Consider the following 23,752-nt stretch of genomic DNA (forward strand, 5'->3'; position numbering starts at 1 on the left):
AGAGCATGGGCTCTAGGCACGCGGGTTTCAGTAGTTGTGGCACGCAGACTTCAGTAGTTGTGCCTCGCGGGCTCTAGAGCGCAGGCTCAGTAGTTGTGGCGCACGGGCTTAGTTGCTCCGCGGCATGTGGGATCTTCCCGGACCGGGGCTCAAACCTGTGTCCCCTGCATTGGCAGGCGGATTCTTAACCACTGGGCCACCAGGGAAGCCCAATACAATCATTTTGATCTCCTAAGTCACATATAAAAATATCATTTAGGAGCTGTCTTGTCCCTATCGTGTCTCAGTGCATGTTTTTATGTACAAGGTCCTATGGAAGAATTCTTGCTCAAATTACTCACTTTGTCTTCTATTCTCTCATGTTGCACTACCATTTTCTCTAGTTGGAAATGGCTAAAGCCATGTTTTCAAGCCCAGATTTTAAAAATTTGGAAGAAAATTTTTAATACTTTTTTCTTAGCATTTTAATGAATTTTAATTACTGTCGTGTTGTTAATTTGAATACTTCTTTCCTTAACTCTTAATTTATAACTCAATAGGATTGCCAAAGGAATTGGCCAAAAGGAAAAGATTTAAAAAAATTTTTTCTGTTTACTAGTTAGCATCTTTTTAAAACTGAAAATCAGATTTGAAAAGTTAATTATATAAAGTATAACCTAATTCATGAAAATACTTTGCTGATTTTCTGCAGGTTGTTTTATTCCAATAAGTTTAGGAAGTATACCCCACCCGAACACACGCAAAATCTTTAACCCACGTGTTCATCCATTATCTAGCGATCTTACCAGTTACAGGCAAGGACAGAGAAAACAGTCTGGCTTCAAGAAGATCTTGCTCTTTACGTGGAATGCAAGAAAACATAATAGAGTCCCTTGTGACAGTATATAGAGAGCATAGTCAGATTTAATTTTGAAATCTCATCAGCCTGATTACTTAGCTAATTACTGTTCTTTGTCATATATATATATTCGGCTTCCTTTCATTACAGCTTCTGAATAAGCATGAAGCTTTTTGGTCCATTTTTGGTAAAAATGATTCATTTCTTAAAGAAACATAATTTCTCTTTTTCAAAGGAGGAATTTATTATATTTTTGAAGTATGATAACTTTTCTGCTATTGATGGATATTTAGGCTGATTTAATTTTTGTGCTCTCACATTTCATCACTGTGAAATGAACTTCTAAGTATTTTAGCATTTCTGAAAGTGAGATGTTTAAAAATAGGTGGCATATTCTAAAACAGTTTGCCATCCTTTTTAAAATTGAAAACCTATTCCCCACCTCCAGTCTTCTCTTATCCCCTTTCTCTGCTTTATTTTTCCATATAGAGTTTTTAGCAAGTCACATATTGTTTATTTTCTTTCATTAAGCTAACTAGAGTCAGGGATCTTTTTCTCTTTTATTTTACCATTGTATCTCTAGCTCCTAGAACACGACCTGGAATGGAGTAAGTACACAATATATTTGTTGAATGAATGGATGAATGAAGGGAACATTTAAGTGTTTATTGGGGTTCCAGATACTGTGCTAAGCCCTTTCTCTCCTTGAATCACTTAATAACCACATGAGGTAGGTAGGTACTCTAATGAGGAAACTAGGGCTGAGGAGGAGTTAATTTGCCCAGTGTCACTCAGCCCGTAAATGGAGGAATTAAAATTAGAGCTTGACTCTACCTCATGACAGTTCCTAGGCTCTTAACAGTGTTACACTTGTCTAAGCAATAAATTGTATGATTTATTTAGTTCTTTCTTTTTAAACAGGAAGAAGAGAATTTATCCAAAGATTAAAACTTGAAGCAACCCTGAATGTGCATGATGGCTGTGTAAGTAATAGTTAATTCTCAACTATGAAGGACTTTAATACTAAGTGTTCAGGTGTTTGAGGAACTGCCCCAGTCCTCCCAAAAGAGATTGGACTAAGTATAAGAAAATGGGAGAATTAAGTTTTACATTAAAACGTAAAAGTATACTTTGAATTTAGGAAAGCATATGGGAGATTTTTTAAAGAATGATGAGTTTTCTAACATTATCAAAAGGTTTTCATCTCTTTCACTCTATTGGTACTGATTTTGTGACAGTCACTAGTGATCTTAATGTCTCCAAATCTAGTGGTCACTTCTCAGAAACTTTAGACATTGGTTGAATACATTTTCTTTTTTGAAATACTTATTCTCTTGGATTCTGCTAACACCACACTCTCTTGGTTTTCTTTCTATCTCATTGACTTGTTGCATCTTCTCTGTCTTCTTCCCCGACTCCTCCACCTCTTCACCTTCAAATGTTGGATGTACCAACATTATGTCTTGGTTCCTCCCACCCTGTTTTCTCTTCACTTTTCTAAGTGATTTTGTTTAGTCCCATGGCTGAAAAACATGACTTCCAACTTTCCACTTCTTCCCAGAACTCCAGATTTATATAAATAACTCTCTAGTTAACATTTCCAGTTGCATGTCTAATAGCACCCCAGATTTAACAAGGTCAAAACAAAACTCTTGTAAGGTTTTGTTAGGAAAACTTCAGACACTGGACTTTCCTGGTGGCACAGTGATTAAGAATCTGCCTGCCAATGCAAGGGACATGGGTTCAAGCTGTGGTCTGGGAAGATCCCACATGCCGCGGAGCAACTAAGCCTGTGTGTAACAACTACTGAGCCTGTGCTCTAGACCCCGTGAGACACAACTACTGAGCTCGTGTGCCACAACTACTGAAGCCCATGTGCCTAGAGCCCGTGCTCTGCAACAAGAGAAGCCACCACAATGAGAAGCCCACATGCAGAAACGAAGACCAAACACAGCCAAAAATAAATGAGTGAATGAATAAATAAAAAAATCAATCAATCAATTAATTAAAAAAAAACCTTTAATCATGCTTTTCATATACTCAGGACCTGGATTTAGCAGTTAATCAAGATTTTGGCACATTTTCTTTTACCACTTCATTTTTTTTCTCTTTGCCGAAGTATTTTAAAGCAAATCTCAGATGTGAAGTCATTTCACCTCTGTATATAAGCTAAAAGTAATGGACATTTTTTTATGTAATCAAAATGGCATTATATAATTTAACAAGATAGTATATTTTTTGGTATCATCTAATACATAGTCCATAATCAAATTTCCCCCATTGTTTAAAAATCTCCTTTTTTTTTTTAAACATTCTTATTGGAGTATAATTGTTTTACAATGTTGTGTTAGTTTCTGCTGTACAAAACAGTGAATCAGCTATATGTATACATATATCCCCATATCCCCTCCCTCTTGAGCCTCCCTCCCACCCTCCCTATTGCACCCCTCTAGGTCATCACAAAGCATCGAGCTGATTTCCCTGTGCTATGCAGCAGCTTCCCACTAGCCATCCATTTCACATTTGGTAGTGTATATATGTCAATGCTACTCTCTTACTTCGTACCAGCTTCCCCTTCCCACTCTGTGTCCTCAAGTCTGTTCTCTACGTTTGTGTCTTTATTCCTGTCCTCCCACTAGGTTTTAGATTGCTTATATGTGTGTTAGCATATGGTATTTGCTTTTCTCTTTCTGACTTACTTCACTCTGTATGACAGGCTCTAGGTCCGTCCACCTCATTACAAATGACTCAATTTTGTTCCTTTTTATGGCAGAGTAGTATTCCATTGTATATAGGTGCCACATCTTCTTTATCCATTCATCTGTCAATGGACATTTAGGTTGCTTCCATGTCTTGGCTATTGTAAATAGTGCTGCAGTGAACTTTGTGTTACATGACTCTTTTTGAATTATGGTTTTCTCAGGGTATATGCCCAGTAGTGGGATTGCTGGGTCATTAGGTAGTTCTATTTTCAGTGTTTTAAAGAACCTCCATACTGTTCTCCATAGTGGCTATATCAATTTACATTCCCACCAACAGTGCAGGAGCGTTCTCTTTTCTCCACACCCTCTCCAGCATTTATTGTTTCTAGATTTCTTGATGATGGCCATTCTGACCGGTGTGAGGTGATACCTCATTGTGGTTTTGATTTGCATTTCTCTAATGATTAGTGCTGTTGAACATCTTTTCATGTGTTTGTTGGCAATCTGCATGTCTACTTTGGAGAAATGTCTGTTTAGGTCTTCCGCCCATTCTTGGATCGGGTTGCTTGGTCTTTTGATACTGAGATGCATAAGCTGCTTGTATGTTTTGGAGATTAATCCTTTGTCCGTTGCTTCGTTTGCAAATATTTTCTCCCATTTGGAGGTTTGTCTTTTTCTCTTGTTTATGGTTTCCTTTGCTGTGCAAAAGCTTTTAAGTTTCATTAGGTCCCATTTGTTTATTTTTGATTTTATTTCCGTTAATCTAGGAGGTGGGTCAAAAAGGATCTTGCTGTGATTTATGTCATAGAGTGTTCTGCCTATGTTTTCCTCTAAGAGTTTGATAGTGTCTGGTCTTACATTTAGGTCTTTAATCCATTTTGAGTTTATTTTTGTGTATGGTGTTAGGAAGTGTTCTAATTTCATTCTTTTACCTGTAGCTGTCCGGTTTTCCCAGCACCACTTGTTGAAGAAGCTGTCTTTTCTCCATTGTATATTCTTGCCTCCTTTCTCAAAGGTAAGGTGACCATATGTGTGTGGGTTTATCACTGGGCTTTCTATCCTATTCCATTGATTGATATACTGTTTTTGTGCCAGTACCATACTGTCTTGATTACTGTAGCTTTGTAGTATAGTCTGAAGTCAGGGAGCCTGATTCCTCCAGCTCTGTTTTCTTTCTCAAGATTGCTTTGGCTATTTGGGGTCTTTTGTGTTTCTGTGCAAATTGTAAAATTTTTTGTGTTAGTTCAGTGAAGAATGCCATTGGTAGTTTGATAGGGATTGCACTGAATCTGTAGATTGCTTTGAGTAATATAGTCATTTTCACAATATTGATTCTTCTAATCCAAGAACATGGTATATCTTTCCATCTGTTTGTATGGTCTTTAATGTGTTTCATCAGTGTCTTATAGATTTCAGTGTGCAGGTCTTTTGCCTCCTTAGGTAGATTATTCCTAGGTATTTTATTCTTTTTGTTGCAGTGGTAAATGGGATTGTTTCCATAATTTCTGTTTCTGATTTTTCATTTTTAGTGTGTAGGAATGCAACAGATTTCTGTGCATTAATTTTGTATCCTGCTACTTTACCAAATTCATTGATCAGCTCTAGCAGTTTTCTGGTGTCATCTTTAGGATTTTCTATGTATAGATCATGTCATCTGCAAACAGTGACACTTTTTCTTCTTTTCCAATTTAGATTCCTTTTATTTCTTTTTCCTCTCTGACTGCCATGGATAATACTTCCAAAACTATGTTGAATAATAGTGGTGAAAGTGGGCAACCTTGTCTTGTTCCTGATCTTAGAGGATATGCTTTCAGTTTTTCACCATTGAGAATGATGTTGGCTGTGAATTTGTCATATATGGCTTTTATTATGTTGAGGTAGGTTCTCTCTATGCCCACTTTCTGGAGAGTTTTTATCATAAATGGGTGTTGAATTTTGTCAAAAGCTTTTTCTGCATCTATTGAGGTGATCACATGGTTTTTATCCTTCAGTTTGTTAAAATGGTGTGCCACATTGATTGTTTTGCATATAGTGAAGAATCCTTGCATTCCTGGAATAAACCCCACTTGATCATGATGTATGATCCTTTTAATGTGCTGTTGGATTCTGTTTGCTAGTATTTTGTTGAGGATTTTTGCATCTATGTTCGTCAGTGATATTGGCCTGTAATTTTTTTTTTTCTGTGATATATTTGTCTTGTTTGGTATCAGGGTGATGGTGGCCTCATAGAATGAGTTTGGGAGTGTTCCTCACTCTGCTGTATTTTGGAAGAGTTTTAGAAAGGTAGTTGTTCACTCTTCTCTAAATCTTTGTTAGAATTTGCCTGTGAAGCCATGTGGCCCTGGGCTTTTTGTTTGTTGGAAGATTTTTAATCACAGTTTCAATTTCAGTGCTTGTGAATGGTCTGTTCATACTTTCTAGTCCTTCCTGGTTCAGTCTTGGAAGATTGTACTCTTCTAAGAATTTGTCCATTTCTTCCAGGTTTTCCATTTTATTGGCATATAGTTGCTTTTAGTAATCTCTCATGCTCCTTTGTATTTCTGCAGTCAGTTGTTACTTCTCCTTTTTCATTTCTAATTCTGTTGATTTGAGTCTTCTCCCTTTTTTCCTGATGAGCCTAATGGTTTATCAATTTTGTTTATCTTCTCAAAGAACCAGCTTTTAGTTTTATTGATCTTTGCTATTGTTTCCTTCATTTCTTTTTCATTTATTTCTGATCTGATCTTTATGATTTCTTTCCTTTTGCTAACTTCAGGTTTTTTTTTTGTTCTTTCTCTGATTGCTTTAGGTGTAAGGTTAGGTTGTTTATTTGAGATTTTTCTTGTTTTTTGAGGTAGGATTGTATTCCTATAAACTTCCCTCTTAGAACTGCTTTTGCTGCATTCCATAGGTTTTAGGTCATTGTGTTTTCGTTGTCATTTGTTTCTAGGTATTTATTTGATTTCTTCTTTGATTTCTTCTGTGACCTCTTAGTTGTTTAGAAGCATATTGTTTAGCCTCCATATGTTTTTATTTTTTTACCGTTTTCTTCCTGTAATTGATAGCTAGTCTCATAGTGTTGTGGTCCAAAAAGGTACTTGATTGGCAGGCAGATTCTTAAGTACTGCACCACCAGGGAAGTCCCCGGAATCTCTAGTCAACACTTTAGGTGATTTTAATCTAGGTGATCTGTGGATCATACTTTGGAAAACAGTGCTATAGCTACTAATTGAAAACATGAGACTAGAACGAGCACATGGAAAGAAATTGCAAACTGGAGGGTCTAGGCCTTAACTCTAAGGATTCAAACATTTAAAACTTAAGCAAAGAGGGGAAAAGTGTCTATAGTCCGATCCTCCAAATGTTATCTTTTTCCTGTTCACAGTTGTGGTATTATAATTATGATGTAAATACACTTTTGATATCAATATATGTTATTTATTTTAAACCTTAGCACCACTCTTGAGGTTCTCCTGATGCTCATGGTTAAAAATGGATCATAACAAAAAGAAATGGACATGTACTGCACTCCCTTATTCTGTTCTTATCCTCCTTAAGCAGCCTCTTTTAATCCGTGTTTTATTTCAGATCTTCCGGTAATTTCTTTCATTTCTGTGTGATAGTGTTATGTTGGTCTTTCTTGAAGTGTCAACTTTGGGTGTTGTCCATTGTTTTTCTGCTATGATAGAAGAGGAATTAACTAATTTATACAATTTTCTAAGATGTAGGCTTCTCACAAATTTTGTTACTGTTCTCAGTCTCTCCAGCTGTCACTTTAATTTTAAACAACACACTTAAGCATCGTTTTGTTTTTCTGTCATTCATAGACAGTATTCTTGAATCCCTATTCTGTAAAGTATATTCAAGGCTTTCACCCTTCTTCCACCTTCCTATCTCTATTTCACACCTTTTTCAGCTATATATGCTTTTGTATTGTCAGCGTTGATTTCATTTGCCTCCTATTCTGTAGCCATTGTTATTTTCTGAAATTTGTCAATGTATTTATTCTAAAAGTCAAAATTCAGTAAACAGTGTTAATGTCTTATACATATGTATATGTCGTAGTTTTCATTAAGCTCTTCACAATAAGGAGAGAAGAGGAAGAAAATTATATAATATATCATCTATTTTATAGGTGAGCACACTCAGCTGCTCAAAACTCTCTAATGGGTTTCTGGCTTACGTATAGTAAATCCAAAGGCCTTATTGCTTCAGAGACCCTACATGATTTGGCACTTGCCTTCTTTTCCATTTCATCCCTTACTGTATTCTCCATTATACATGTTTGTTTTAGTCATACTCATCTTTTTGCTGTTTCTTTAAATGCACCTAGTACACCTCTGTCGTACGTATTTTGTTTTTTGCCTAGAACTTTCTTCCTCACATATCTTTGAAGCTTACCTCGTCATTTCATTTAGCTTTAACTTAACCTGTCGGAGACGCTTTTCCTGACCACCCTAATAGCTCCCCACTCCTCATCAGTATCTTTCTCTTTCTTCTGTTTTTTTCACCATAATACTGACATTATAATTATGCATTTATTTGTTTGTTCATAGTCTGCATACCTGCCTCCCTCTACTCTAGCACTCTGGACACCAAATATATCTTCATAAATTTATTTTCTTCGTCTAGTGTCGAGGGGAGTGCCTACCACATATTTGGCACTTATGAAGTGTTTATTGAAGAGACAAAAGCATGTGTTACATATTGGATTTTATGTGTTTCTTTAAGGAACTAAGGTCAAGTCTTTCTCCTTACTCAAAGGAGAATTTTCTAGTGTTAATTTCAGATGGATTCTTGCATAATGTATAACTGCCTTTGTGGTATACTGAAGTTTTTACAAGCTGTGGATTCTGTATCTTTCCAGTTTTGAATTTACTTTCAGGTTTTACTGAGTATTTTCTCAAATATTTTTCTAAGGATGAGTGGAACATAAACTTTTCTTGCTAGCTTAAAGATATCTTTTCTGCTTGCATACTAAAAAAATTTTTGTCCTTATTTTTATTTTGCATTTTTTAAAACGAGTGATGCCTTCTCATTGTACAGAAATAAACTACATAAAAAAATACACATTGAGAGACTTCCCTGGTGGTCCAGTGGTTAAGAATCCACCTTCTGATGCATGGGATGCAGGTTCGATCCCTGGTCGGGATCCGACATGCCATGGGGCAACTAAGCCCACGTGCCACAACTACTGAGCCCACATGCTCTAGAACCCGTGTGCTACCACTAGAGAGCCTGCGTGCTGCAACTACTGAGCCCACATGCCACAACTAGAGAGCCTGTGCACCACAACTACTGAGCCTGCGTGCTCTAGAGCCTGCACGCCACAACTAGAGAGAAGCCCATGCGCCACAATGAAAGATCCTGCATACTACAATGAAGATCTCGCATTCCACAACTAAGACCAAGCACAGCCAAAATAAATACACTAAATTAACAGAAAAAAAGTGTACATTGAGAAGTGTGGCTCTCACTCCTGTTCCTGTCTTCCCCATTTTTTTCTGTTCCCTAAAACACATAACCACTTGTTTTAGTTTCATGGGTATCCTTCTACTCTATTTTTTCCCCATCTTTATTGAGATATAATTTACATATATAAATGTATAAGTTTAATGTGTAAAATGTAATGATTTGATACACATATATATTGCAAAATGATTACCACAATAAGCTGAGTTAACACATTATCACTTCACATAATTTCCATTTTGTTGTTGTGGTGGTGGTGAGAACATTTAATATTTACTTTCTTAGTATCTTTCAAGTATACAGCACAGTATTGCTACCTGTAAACACCATGCTGTACATTAGATCCCAGAACTTACTCACCTTATAACTGGTAGTTTATACTTTTTGAACATCTCATTTCCTCCACCTTCCAGCCTCTGGCAACCACCAGTCTACTCTCTGTTTCTATCAGTTGAGCGTGTTTAGATTCCACATATAAGTGATATCATAGAGCATTTGTCATTCTTTATCTCACCCTCGGCATTCATCCACATTGTTGCAAACGTCAGGATTTCCTTCAATTTTATGGCTGAAAAATATTCCATTGTGTGCATGGGTGTGTGTGTTTATCATATTTATCCATTCATCCATTGACAGACACCTAGGTTCTTTTCGTGTCTTGGGTATCGTAAATAAAGACACAATGAATATGGGGTGCTGCAGATATCTCTTCAAGATAGTATTTTAATTTCCTTCAAATATATACCCAAAATTGGGATTGCTGGATTATATGGTAGTTCTAGTTTAAATTTTTTGAGGAACCTCCATAGTGTTTTCTATAGTTGCTGTATCAATTTCCCTTCCCACCAGTGGTGCACAAGGTTCCCTTTTCTCCACGTCCTTACCAGCACTTCTTTTATATTTTTGATAATAGCCATTCTAATAGGTCTGAGATGGTATCTCATTGTGTTTTTTTTTTGTTGTTGTTGTCCATGCTGTGCAGCTCGTGGGATTGAACCTGGGCCACAGCAGTGAAAGCACCGAGTCCTAACTACTGGACTTCCAGGGTCCTCCCTCATTTGTGGCTTTGATTTGCATTTTTCTGATGATTAGTGATGTTGAGCATTGTTTCATGTACTTTTTGGCCATTTGTATGTCTTTTTTGGAAAAAAGGTTTTTCGGGTCTTTGCCCATTTTTATGGTTACAAACTTGTTTTTTTTTTTTTTTTTTGGCGGTACGCGGGCCTCTCACTGTTGTGGCCTCTCCCGTTGCGGAGCACGGCCTCTGGACGCGCAGGTTCAGAGGCCATGACTCACGGGCGCAGCCGCTCCGCGACATGTGGGATCTTCCTGGACCGGGGCACGAACCCGTGTCCCCTGCATTGGCAGGCGGACTCTCAACCACTGCGCCACCAGGGAAGCCCCTTCTGCCCATTTTTTAATTGGGTTGTTTGTTTTTTTAATATTGAGCTGCATGAGCTTTTTATGTATTTTGGAGATTAATCCTTTGTTCGTTGATTTGTTTGCAAATATTTTCTCCCACATTGAGGGTTGTGTTTTTGTCTTGTTTACAGTTTTCCTTTGCTGTGCAAAAGCTTTTAAGTTTCATTAGGTCCCATTTATTTTTGTTTTTATTTCCATTACTCTAGGAGGTGGGTCAAAAAAGATCTTGCTGTGATTTATGTCAGAGTGTTCTTCCGATGTTTTCCTCTAAGAGTTTTATAGTGTCTGGTCTTACGTTTAGGTCTTTAATCCATTTTGAGTTTATTTTTGTGTATGGTGTTAGGAAGTGTTCTAATTTCATTCTTTTCCATATAGCTGTCCAGTTTTCCCAGCACCACTCATTGAAGAGACTGTCTTTTCTCCATTGTATATCCTTGCGTCCTTTGTCATAGATCAGTTGACCAGAGGTGTGTAGGTTTATGTCTGGGCTTTCTGTCCTGTTCCATTGATCTATATTTCTGTTTTTGTTCCAGTGCCCTATTGTCTTGATTACTGTAGCTTTGTAGTATAGTATGAGGTGAGGGAGTATGATTCCTACAGTTCTTTTTTCCTCAAGATTGCTTTGGCTATTCAGGGTCTTTTGTGTCTCCATACAACTTTTAAGATTTTTTTGTTCTAGTTTGTAAAAGTGCCATTGGTAATTTGATAGGGATTGCATTGAATCTGTAGATTGCTTTGAGTAATATAGTCATTTTCACAATATTGATTCTTCCAATCCAAGAACATGGTATATCTCTCCATCTGTTTGTGTCATCTCTGATTTCTTTCATCAGTATCTGATAGTTTTCTGAGTACAGGACTTTTACCTCCTTAGGTATGTTTATTCCTAGGTATTTTATTCTTTTTGTGGCAGTGGTGAATGGGAGTGTTTCCTTAATTTCTCTTTCATATTTTTCGTCACTAGTGTCTAGGAATGCAAGAGACTTCTGTGCATTAATTTTGTATCCTGAAACTTTACTAAATTCATTGATTAGCTCTAGTAGTTTTCTGGTGGCATATTTAGGATTATCTATATATAGTATCATCTCATCTGCAAACAGTGACAGTCTTACTACTTCTTTTACAATTTGCATTCCTTTTATTTCTTTTTCTTCTCTTACTGCCATGGCTAGGACTTTCAAAACTATGTTGAATAATACTGGCGAGAGTGAACATCCTTGTTTTCTTCCTGATCTTAGAGGAAATGCTTTCAATCTTTCACCATTGAGAATGCTTTCAATCTTTCACCACGTTGGCTGTGGGTTTGTCATATATGGCCTTTATTATGTTGAGGTAGGTTCCCTCTATGCCCACTTTATGGAGAGTTTTTATCATAAATGGGTGTTGAATTTTGTCAAAATCTTTTTCTGCATCTATTGAGATGATCATATGGTTTTTATTCTTCAGTTTGTTAATATGGTGTATCACATTGTTTGATTTGCATATATCAAAGAATCCTTGCATCCCTGGGATAAATTCCACTTGATCATGATGTATGATCCTTTCAGTGTGTTGTTTGATTCTGTTTCCTAGTATTTTGTTGAGCATTCTTGCATCTGTGTTCATCAGTGATATTAGTCTGTAATTTTTTTTGTAGTATCTTTGTCTTGTTTTGGTATCAGGGTGATGGTGGCCTCATAGAATGAGTTTGGGAGTGTTCCTTCTTCTGCAGTTTTTTGGGAAGAGTTGAGAAGGATGAGTGTTAGCTCTTCTCTGAATGTTTGAGAGAATTCACCTGTGAAAGGGTCTGGTTCTGGACTTCTGCATGTTTGAAGATTTTTCATCACAGTTTCAGTTTCAGTGCTTGTGATTGATCAGTTCATACTTTCTATTTCTTCCTCGTTCAGTCTTGGAAGGTTATACCTTTCTAAGAATTCATCTGTTTCTTCCAGGTTGTCCATTTTATTGGCATAGATTGCTTATAATAGTCTCTTATGATGCTTTGTATTTCTGTGGTGTCTGTTGTAACTTCTACTTTTTCATTTCTAATTTTATTGATTTGAGTCTGTCTAAAAGTTTATCAATTTTGTTTATCTTCTCAAAGCACCAGGTTTTAGGTTTATTGATCCTTGCTATTGTTTACTTTGTTTCTATTTCATTTATTTCTGCTCCGATCTTTATGATTTCTTTCCTTCTACTAACTTTGGGTTTTCTTTGTTCTTCTTTCTCTGGTTCTTTTAAGTGTAAGGTTAGATTGTTTCTTTGAGATTTTTCTTGTTTCTTGAGGTAGGGTTGTATTGTTATAAATTTCCCTCTTAGAACTGGGTTTGGTGCATCCCATAGGTTTTGGATCATTGTGTTTTTGTTGTCATTTGTCTCTAGGTATTTTTTATTTTCCTCTTTGATTTCTTCAGTGATCTCTTGGTTATTTAGTAACATATTGTTTAGTCTCCATATGATTGTGTTTCTTACGTTATTTTCCCTGTAATTTATTTCTAATCTCATAGTGTTGTGGTTTGAAAAGATGATTTCAGTTTTCTTAAATTTACCGAGACTTGATTTGTAACCCAAGATGTGATCTATCCTGGAGAATGTTCCACGTGCACTTGCAAAGAAAGTGTAATCTGCTTTTTTTGGATGGAATGTCCTATAAATATCAATTAAGTCTCTCTGGTCTAATGTGTCATTTAAAGCTTGTGTTTCCTTATTTATTGTCATTTTGGATTACGTGTCCAATAGGAAAGTGGAGTGTTGAAGTCCCCTACTATTATTGTGTTACTGTGTTAATTTCCCCTTTTATAGCTGTTATAGCTGTTAGCATTTGACTTACATATTGAGGTGCTCCTATGTTGGGTACATAAATATTTACAATTGTTATATCTTCTTCTTGGATTGATCCCTTGATCATTATGTAGTGTCCTTCCTTGTCTCTTTTAGTAGTCTTTATTTTAAAGTCTATTTTTTCTTTTATGAGTATTGCTACTCCAGCTTTCTTTTGATTTCCATTTGGATGGAATATCTTTTTCCATCCTCTTACTTTCAGTCTGTGTGTATCCCTAGGTATGAAGTGGGTCTCTTGTACACAGTATATATATGGGCCTTGTGTTTTTATCCATTCAGTGAGCCTGTCTTTTGGTTGGAGCATTTAATCCATTCACATTTAAGGTAATTATACATATGTATGTTCCTGTTACCATTTTCTTAATTGTTTTGGGTTTGTTTTTGTAGGTCCTTTTCTTCTCTTGTGTTTCCCACTTAGAGAATTTCTTTTAGCATTTGTTGTAGAGATGCTTTGGTGGTGCTGAATTCTTTGAGGTTTTGCTTGTTTGTAAAGCTTTTGATTTCTCTTTCGAATCTGAATGAGATCCTTGCTGGGTAGAGTAATCTTGGTTTTAGGTTCTTCCTTTTCATCACTTTAAATATATCTTGCCAGTCCCTTCTGGCTTGTGGTGTTTCTGCTGAGAAATCAGCTGTAAATCTTATGGGAGTTGTATGTTGTCATTTTTCCCTTGTTGCTTTTAATAATTTTTTTTCTTAAATTTTTGTCAGTTTGATTAGTGTGTGTCTTGACGTGTTTCTGCTTGGGTTTATCTTGCCTGGGACTCTGCACTTCCTGGACTTGGCTGGATATTTCCTTTCTAATGTTAGGGAAGTTTTCGACTATAACCTCTTGAAATATTTTCTCGGGTCCTTTCTCTCTCTCTCTCTTCTCTTTCTGGGACCGCTATGTTGCGAATGTTGGTGTGTTTAATGTTGTCCCAGGGTCTCTTAGTCTGTCTTCATTTCTTTTTATTCTGTTTTCTTTATTCTCTTTTGTGGCAGTAAATTCTACCATTCTATCTTCCAGGTCACTTATCCGTTCTTCTGCCTCAGTTATTCTACTATTGATTCCTTCTAGTACATTTTTCATTTCAGTTATTGTATTGTTCAGCTCTGTTTGTTTGTTCTTTAATTCTTCTAGGTGTTCTTCTTTAATTCTTCTAGGTCTTTGTTAAACATTTCTTGCATCTTCTCGATATTTGCCTCCATTATTTTTCTGAGGTCCTGGATCATTTTTACTATCATTATTCTGAATTCTTTTTCTGAAAGGTTGCCTATCTCTACTTCATTTGGTTGTTTTTCTGGGGTTTTATCTTGTTCCTTTATGTGGTACATAGTCCTGTCACTTTTCATTTTTTCTATCTTACTGTGAATGTGGTTTTTATTCCACAGGCTGCAGAATTGTAGTTCTTCTTGCTCTTGCTCTCTGCCCTCTGGTGGATCAGGATATCGAAGAGGCTTGTGCAAGCTTCCTGCTGGGAGGGCCTTGTGGTTGGAAGAGCTTGGTGTAGCTCTGGTGGGCAAAGCTCAGTAAAACTTTAATCCACTTTTCTGCTGATAGGTGGGGCTCTGTTCCCTCCCTGTCGGTTGTTTGGCCTGAGGCGACCCAGCACTTGAGCCTACCCAGCTCTTTGGTGGGGCTAATTGTGGATTCCGGGAAGGCTCATGCCAGGGAGTACTTCCCAGAATTTCTGCTGCCAGTGTCCTTGTCCCTGTTGTAAGCCACAGCCACCCGCTTCCTATGCATAGGTCCTCCAACACTAGCAGGTAGGTCTGGTTCAGTCTCCTATGGGGTCACTTCTCCTTCCCCCGGGTACTGATGCGCACACTATTTTGTCTGTGCCCTCCAAGAGTGGAATCTCTGTTTTACCCAGTTCTGTCGAAGTCCTGCAATCAAATCCCGCTAGCTTTTAAAGTCTGATTCTCTGGGAATTCCTCCTCCCATTGCCAGACCCCCAATTTGGGAAGCCTGATGTGGGGCTCAGAACCTTCACTCCAGTGGGTGGACTTCTGAGGTATACTTGTTCTTTTGTTTGTGAATCACCCACCCAGCAGTTATGGGATTTGACTTTATTGTGATTGCGCCCCTCCTACCATCTCATCGGGGGTTCTCCTTTTTCTTTGGGTGTTGGGTATCTTTTGATGATTTTCAGTGTCTTTCTTTCGATGATTGCCCAGCAGTCAGTTGTGATTACGGTACTCTCGCAAGAGGGAGTTGTTCCATACAAACTTCAGGACTTCTATTTCTGTGAAAAATGCTTTTGGAATTTTGATAGGGATTGCTGTAAATCTGTAGATGGCTTTTGAGTAGTATAGTATAATATTAACTTTTTTCATACATGAATGTGTCTTTCTGTTTGTTTTTTCAGTGTTTCTCATCTTTGTCATATAGATTTCAGTGTATAGATCTTTCATCTCTCTGGTTAACTTTATTCCTGAGTATTTTATTGTTTTTGATACTGTTGTAAATGGGCTTGTTTTCTTTATTTCATTTTCAGATAGTTCATTGTTAGTATACAGAAATGCAACTGATTTTTGTTTGTTGATGATATATCTTGAAACTACTGAAATCATTTGTTAGTGCTAATAAATTTTTGGTGAAGTCTTCAGGATTTTTTTTTTTTTTTTTTTTTTTTTTTTTTTGCGGTACGCGGGCCTCTCACTGTTGTGGCCTCTCCCATTGCGGAGCACAGGCTCCGGACGTGCAGGCTCAGTGGCCATGGCTCACGGGCCCAGCCGCTCCGCGGCATGTGGGATCTTCCCGGACCGGGGCACGAACCCATGTCCCCTGCATCGACAGGCGGACTCTCAACCACTGCGCCACCAGGGAAGCCCTAGGATTTTCTATCAATATATATACGATGAGGTCATCTGCAAACGAAGATAGTTTTATATCTTCATTTCCAATTTAGTTGCCTTTTATTTCTTTTTCCTGTCTAATTATTCTGGCTGGGACTTCCAGTAGTATGTTGAATACAAGTGATGACAGTGGACATCCTTGTCTTGCTCCTGATCTTAGAGGAAAAGCTTTTTTCAACGTTTCACCCTTGAGTATGGTGTTAGCTGTGGACTTGTTATATATGGCCTTTTTTATGTTGAGGTGTAATCCTTCTATTCCTAGTTTGTTGAGCATTTTTATCATGAAAGATGTTGAATTTAGTTAAATGCTTTTTGTGCATCTATTGAGACAATCATGATTTTTATCTTTCCATTAATGAGGTGTATTAAAATTATTGATTTCTTTATATTGAACCATGCTTGCATTTCAGTGGTAAATCCCAGTTGATTATGGTGTATGGGTCAATGATAGTGTAAAAAAAAATTTTTTTTTTTAAATTTTTTGTCTGCACTGCGTGGCATGTGGGATATTAGTTCCCTAACTAGGGATTGAAGCTGCACCTCCTGCATTGGAAGGGCAGAGTCTTAACCTCTAGACCGCCAGGGAAGTCCTGGTGTATGATACTTTTAATGTGATTTTGAATTTGATTTGCTAGTATTTTCTTGATAATTTTTGCCTCTATATTCATCAGAAATGTTGGCTTGTAGTTTTCTTTTCCTGTAGTATCCTTATTTGGCCTTGGTGTGAGGGTAATGCTTACCTCAGAAAATGAGTTTAATTCTTCTTGAAACATTTGGTAAACATTTAAAGCCTGAGAAGCTATCTGGTCCTAGGCTTTTTTGTTGTTTTTACTGTTGGGAGGTTTTCTATTTAATGTTTTTACTCTTTATTGTTCTGTTCAGATTTTCTTTTCTCATGATTCAGTCTTAGTCAGTTATATGTTCCTCGGAATTTATTCCAGGTTGTCTAATTTGTTGGTGTATAATTGTTCATAGTAGTCTTTTATGACTCTTTATGTTTCTGTGGTATCAGTTGTAATGTCTTCTCTTTTATTTATAATTTTATAATCTTGTTAAGTCCTTCGAAATGTTTGTCAATTTTGTTAATCTTTTCAAAAAACCAGCTTTTAATTTTTTTAATCTTTTCTGTTATTTTCCTGTTCTCTATTTTATTCATTTCTGCTCTGATCTTTATCATCTTCTTTCTGCCAACTTTGGGCTTTGTTTTTCTTTTCTAGTTCCTCAATGTGTAAATTTAGATGGTTTATTTGAGATCTTTCTTTTTTTCTTAATGTAGACATTGATTGCTATAAACTTCCCACTGAGAACTGCTTTTGCTGCATCCCATGTGTCTTGTTTCCATTTTCACTTGTCTGAAGATATTTTTTGATTTTTTTTCTTTGATGCTCTGGTTGTCCAGGAGTGTGTTATTTAATTTCCACATGTTTGTGAAATTTTCAGTTTTCCTCCTGTCAATTTCTATTTTCATACCACTGTGGGCAGGAAAGATACTTGGTAGGATTTCATTCTTTTAATGTTTGCTAATACTTGTTTTGTGGTCTAACATGATTTATCCTGGAGAATGTTCTGTGTTCACTTGAGAAGAATGTTCTGTTGTTGGATGGAATGTTCTATATGTATCTGTTAGATTCATTTGATCTAAAGTTTAATACAAGTCTAATGTTTCCTTACTGATTTTCTGTCGGTATGATTTATCCATTGTTTAAAGTGGGGTGTTGAAGTTTGCTACTATTATACTGTTCTCTTTCTTCCTTCAGACCTGATACAGTCATTCTTTTTTTTTTTAGTCATTCTTTTTAATTTTAGACATTCTAATAGATATTTAGCAATAGCAATATGTGGTTTTAATTCCTTGTGCTATTTATTTTTACATACAGTCATCCCTCCATATCCACAGGTTCTGCATCCGTGGATACCGAGAGTCGACTGTATTTCTCCATTTTATATAAGGTACTTGAGCATCTACAGACTTTGGCATTTGTCAGGGGGTCCTGGAACCCATCCTATTGGATACCAAGGGAATATGATATTCATCTGTATCCCTCAAACTTCCTAAGCTTAATAGTTCCAGCCCCCTTTTTTTAAGATTCTGTAGGATATTCTATATAAACAATCATGGCATCTGAGAATAAAGATAGGTTTACTTCTTTTCCTGTCCGGTTTCCTTTTATTTCTTTTTCTTGTCTTACTGTGCTGTCTAGTACCCTAGACAGTGTTGAACAGAAGTGGTGAGAGCAGACATCCCTGTCTTGTTCTGATCTTAGAGGGAAAGCATCCAGTCTTTCATTATTAAGTATGATGGTTTTTTAACGGATGTGCATTGTCCGGTTGAAAAAGTTCCATTCTACTTTGCTGAGAGCTCTTTTTATGAATCGTTGTTGGATTTTTTTCAAATGTCTGTTCTTTTTTCAGATGTCACTGCATTTATTGCAGTGATCATATGATTTTCTTTTTTAGTTTGTTAATATCATGGGTTACATTGATTAATATTTGAGTGTCAAACCATTCTTGCATTTTCCTTGAGTCATGATGTATTATCTATTTTCATATATTGTTTTATTCAATTTTCTAAAATTCTGTTTTAGAGTTTTTGTGTGTACATTAAGGATATTGGTCCATAGTTTTCTTGTATCAATGAGTTGGTAAATATACTGTTCTTTTTAGTTTTCTAAAATACTTGGTACAGAATTTTCATCTTTTATTTTTTTAAAATACTTGGCAAAATTCACCAGCAAAGCAGTCTGGGCCTGGAGTTTTCTTTGTTGAAAATTCTAACTGCAGTTTGTTAATAAAAATGGACAATGTCTTGAGTAAATTTTGTTTAGTATGTGTGTTTCAGGGATTTTCTTAACTCCCCAAGTTGTTGAATTTTTTTGATAAAGTTGTCCACAGTGTTCTTTTATATGTTTAAATATTTGTAGAATGTGTAATGATGTCACTGCTCTCATTCCTGATATTGGTAATAAGTTCCCCCACCCCTTCTTTTTCTTGATTAGTCTGAGTAGAGGTTCATTAACTTTGTCTTTTCAATGCACCAGTTTCTGGTTTTGTCAATTTTCTGTGTTTTCCTGTTTTCTTTTTCATTGATTTCTGCTCTTATATTCATTATTTCCAATCTTCTTTTGACTTTTGATTTCATTGGCCTTCTTGTTACACCTTTTTGAGTGGAAGTGGAAGTCATTGTTATGGGACCTTTATCCTTCTAATATAGGTGTTTTTGTGCTGTAGATTTCCTTCTAAGCACTATGTTCGCTACAACCCCAAAATTGAGATATGTTGTGCTTTTATTGTCATTCAGTTAAAAATACTTTGTAATTTATTTTGTGATTTCTTTTTTGACCATGTGCAACTTTATAGTTTTCAAATATTTCTTTGTGTTAATGATTTCTAATTTAATTCCATTTTGGACAGAAAACATTTTATGGGACTTGAAGTCTTTTAAATATATTGAGATTTGTTTTATGCCCCATAGTAAATATCTTCTATATTGGTAAATATTTCATGTGTACTTAAAAAGAATGTATATTCTGCTGTTTTTGGTTGTTTCAGATGTGATAGTAAATCTGGTCCTAGTTACTCCACCTTGATTGAAAGTGGAAGTCAGTAATTCCTTCTTTTTTTTTAAATTTAGATATAGTCCACATTCCATAAAATTCATCTCTTTTAAGTGTTCAGTGCAGTGCCTTTTTACTATATTCATAAAGTTGTATAGCTGTCACTGCTATCTAATTCCAGTATATTTTCACCATCCAAAAGAGAAAGTCCATACCAATTATCAGTCACTCCTATTCCCCCTCCACCAAGCTCTTGGCAGTCGCTATAATCTGCTTTCTGTCTCTGTAGATAAGCTTATTCTGTACTTTTTATGTAAATGAACCATATAATATGTGGCCTTTCAGACTGGCTTTCACTTAGCGTACTTTTTTAAGGTTCATCCATGTGGCAGCATGTATCATTATTTCTTTTTATGGCTGAATAATACTTCATTGTATGGATATTTTGTTATGAGCAAATGGGTTAGTCACATTTTGTTTATTCATTATTTGGTGAACATTTGAAATGCTTCCCTTTTTGTCTGTTATGAATAATGCAGCTATGAACTTGAGTGTAGAAGTTTTTCTGTGACATGTTTTCAGTTCTCTTGGGTATACATTTTGTTGTGGAATTGCTGGCTCTTAGCGTAACTCTGTTTCAGTTTTTGACCGTACTGCCAAACTGCTTTCCAAATAGCTGTACTATGTTGCATTCCTACCAGAAATGTATCAAGGTTCCAGTTTCTTGACATTCTAATTCTTCTTATATTTTGTGTTTTCTTTTTCTTAAATTATTATAGCCATCTTAACGATGTGAAGTGGTAATTCATTGTGGTTTTAGTTTTCATGAAGATTGAGACCTATGTTTCCTTCTAAGAGCTTTAAAGTTTTGGCTCTTACATTTATTTTTTTATTTTTTATTTTTTTTACATCTTTATTGGAGTATAATTGCTTTACAATGGTGTGTTAGTTTCTGCTTTATAACAAAGTGAACCAGTTATACATATACGTATGTTCCCATATCTCTTCCCTCTTGCATCTCCCTCCCTCCCACCCTCCCTATCCCACCCCTCTAGGTGGTCACAATGCACCGAGCTGATCTCCCTGTGCTATGCGGCTGCTTCCCACTAGCTATCTATTTTACATTTGATAGTGTATATATGTCCATGCCACTCGCTCACTTTGTCACAGCTTACCTTTCCCCCTCCCCATATCCTCAAGTCCATTCTCTAGTAGGTCTGTGTCTTTATTCCTGTCTTACCCCTAGGTTCTTCATGACATTTTTTCCCCTTAAATTCCATATATATGTGTTAGCATATGGTATTTGTCTTTCTCTTTCTGACTTACTTCACTCTGTATGACAGACTCTAGGTCCATCCACCTCATTGCAAATAGCTCAATTTCGTTTCATTTTATGGCTGAGTAATATTCCATCTTATATATGTGCCACATCTTCTTTATCCATTCATCCGATGATGGACACTTAGGTTGTCTCCATGTCCTGGCTATTGTAAATAGAGCTGCAAAGAACATTTTGGTACATGACTCTTTTTGAATTATGGTTTTCTCAGGGTATATGCCCAGTAGTGGGATTGCTGGGTCATATGGTAGTTCTATTTGTAGTTTTTTAAGGAACCTCCATACTGTTCTCCATAGTGGCTGTACCAATTCACATTCCCACCAGCAGTGCAAGAGTGTTCCCTTTTCCCCACACCCTCTCCAGCATTTATTGTTTCTAGATTTTTTGGTCATGGCCATTCTGACTGGTGTGAGGTGATATCTCATTGTAGTTTTGATTTACATTCCTCTAATGATTAATGATGTTGAGCATTCTTTCATGTGTTTGTTGGCAGTCTGTATATCTTCTTTGGAGAAATGTCTGTTTAGATCTTCTGCCCATTTTTGGATTGGGTTGTTTGTTTTTTTGTTATTGAGGTGCATGAGCTGCTTGTAAATTTTGGAGATTAATCCTTTGTCAGTTGCTTCACTTGCAAATATTTTCTCCCATTCTGAGGGTTGTCTTTTGGTCTTGTTTATGGTTTCCTTTGCTGTGCAAAAGCTTTGAAGTTTCATTAGGTCCCATTTGGCTCTTACATTTAAATCTTTGATTATTTTCAGTTAATTTTTGTATGTGATGTGAAGTAGGGATCCAAATTCCTTTTGCTTGTGTATATCCAGGTGTCCTAGCATCAATTGTTGAAAAGATTATTGTTTCTCCATTGAATGGTCTTGGACCCCTAGTCAAGAATTACCTGACCATAAATGTATGGGTTATTTCTGGACTCAATTCCATTCCATTGATTGATATGTCTGTGATCATGACAGTACCACACAGCCTTGGTTACTGTAGCTCTGTAGTAAGTTTTTCTAATTCCTTTTTAGGTGACTTGGTTTTATGTCTCTGGATATAAAATGGACTAATTAAAATAAATTTAAATAAAACTTAAGAAAGACTCATATTTCATTGTGAATTTATAGAACATTGTTCTTGCCAAATGGCACTCAGTATGCATTTTCACTAAGTAAACTGGTAAATACTATTTACCATAGACATAACGTCATTAGTGATATAAATTTTAAACCATCAGCTAAGTGAAGATGGCATACTCATTTTACTTTCAGTCTGCTTAAATTTCTGTTTTGCTTTCTTTTTAGGTTAATACGATCTGTTGGAATGAGACTGGAGAATATATTTTATCTGGCTCAGATGACACCAAGTTAGTAATTAGTAATCCTTACAGCAGAAAGGTAAAGTGGTTTTAAAAATCTACAACTTAATGAGAAAAACAAAAATCAAGAAGCTAGAAATCAAGAAATAGTGAATAATCACGGAGTGGGCATTTGTAAAGAATATCCCTATTTTTCTAAAGTTATATAATTTGGAAGTTATCACATGCAAGTTCCTTAGTTTCTTTAAGAAAACATTAGATTTCATTCAGCCTTTTGACTCTAGAAAATTTAAATATGCTTCATTTTATGCATGTGGATAAAATTGCCAAAAGTGACATTATCTCAATAAGCCATTCTTTTGGGGGAAAAATGTGATTTTTTTTCTTTTATGCTCACAGAATCTAATCTTCAGCCAAGCAGTTTAAGAAACTGAATTTTATCAGTTTACAAACAGTGGCTAGGTTCTAATGAAATGCTTCATAACATCCAATTCAGTAAACTGGGATATCATATTAAATTTTAATTTGCATTATGTTCTGATTTTTATTGGCCCTTCTTCTGACTTTATAAGAGTAAGTATACAAATACTTTTATATGAATGAGAATACTGTAGATTGGCAGACTGAAGTCATATTTAATATTAGCAATCTTACAGAATAAATTGTTCATGTATTTTTTGTTTTTCTACATTTAAATAGTTAAGATATTTAAATAAATGTTTGTGGTTCTTCAGCCTAAAAAAAGGTTTGTATGGAGGCTATCCTTGATTAAAGGACAGGTCATAGTTTTATTTCAGAGATAGCTTTACTTAATTGTCCTGACTTAGCAGAGGGAAACTTGATGTTTCAGAATCCTGCTTGTCTTAGCTCTGCAATTAGTCAGAGAACCTTCCTGGAATAATGTATATGTGGAATGCTTTTTGATCATCACTATCAGAATTTTAATGTTTACAGTATTTAAATCACTCGTCTAGATACCAATGGAATAATTTTTTTGTTTTGAAAAGATGCAGAGCTTTACTCTTTTTTAAAAAATATATTTATTTATTTGGCTGCATCAGGTCTTAGTTGCGGCACACGGGATCTTTCGTTGTGGCGTGTGGGCTCTTCGTTGTGGTGCATGCGCTTCTCTAATTGCGGTGCGCAGGCTTCTCTCTAGTTGTGTACTGGCTCCAGAGCACGTGGGCTCAGTAGCTGTGGCGCATGGGCTCTCTAGTTGTGGTGCACAGGCTCTAGAGTGCATGGGCTCAGTAGTTGCGGCATGCAGGCTTAGTTGTCCTGCAGCATGTGGGATCTTAGTTCCCCAACCAGGGATCAAACCCATGTTCTCTGCAATGGAAGGCAGATTCTTAACCACTGGACCACCAGGGAAGTCCCAGAGCTTTACTCTTTCTTATAAAAATTGTTGTAAAATACACATTACATAAAATTAAGCATATTAACCATTTTTAAGAGTTCAGTGCACTGACATTAAGTACA

General features: G+C 36.2%; 1 protein-coding gene across 9 annotated transcripts in view; it reads left to right on the forward strand.

Annotated features, from left to right (window-relative positions):
* Positions 1–23,752, forward strand: part of DCAF6 (DDB1 and CUL4 associated factor 6) — a 172,510-nt gene that overhangs the window by 23,953 nt on the left and 124,805 nt on the right. For 8 of the 9 annotated variants that reach the window (XM_067728540.1, XM_067728541.1, XM_067728538.1 and 5 more), the window contains exons 2-3: positions 1,760–1,821; positions 22,260–22,352. In XM_067728540.1, the coding sequence (XP_067584641.1) occupies positions 1,760–1,821; positions 22,260–22,352 (155 nt within the window). Of the gene's footprint in view, positions 1–1,759; positions 1,822–4,507; positions 4,556–22,259; positions 22,353–23,752 lie in introns of those variants that run through there. The other variant, XM_067728546.1, reaches the window with a different exon arrangement.

The sequence above is a fragment of the Pseudorca crassidens genome, chromosome 2 (genome assembly GCF_039906515.1).
Source record: "Pseudorca crassidens isolate mPseCra1 chromosome 2, mPseCra1.hap1, whole genome shotgun sequence".
NCBI lineage: Eukaryota > Metazoa > Chordata > Mammalia > Artiodactyla > Delphinidae > Pseudorca > Pseudorca crassidens.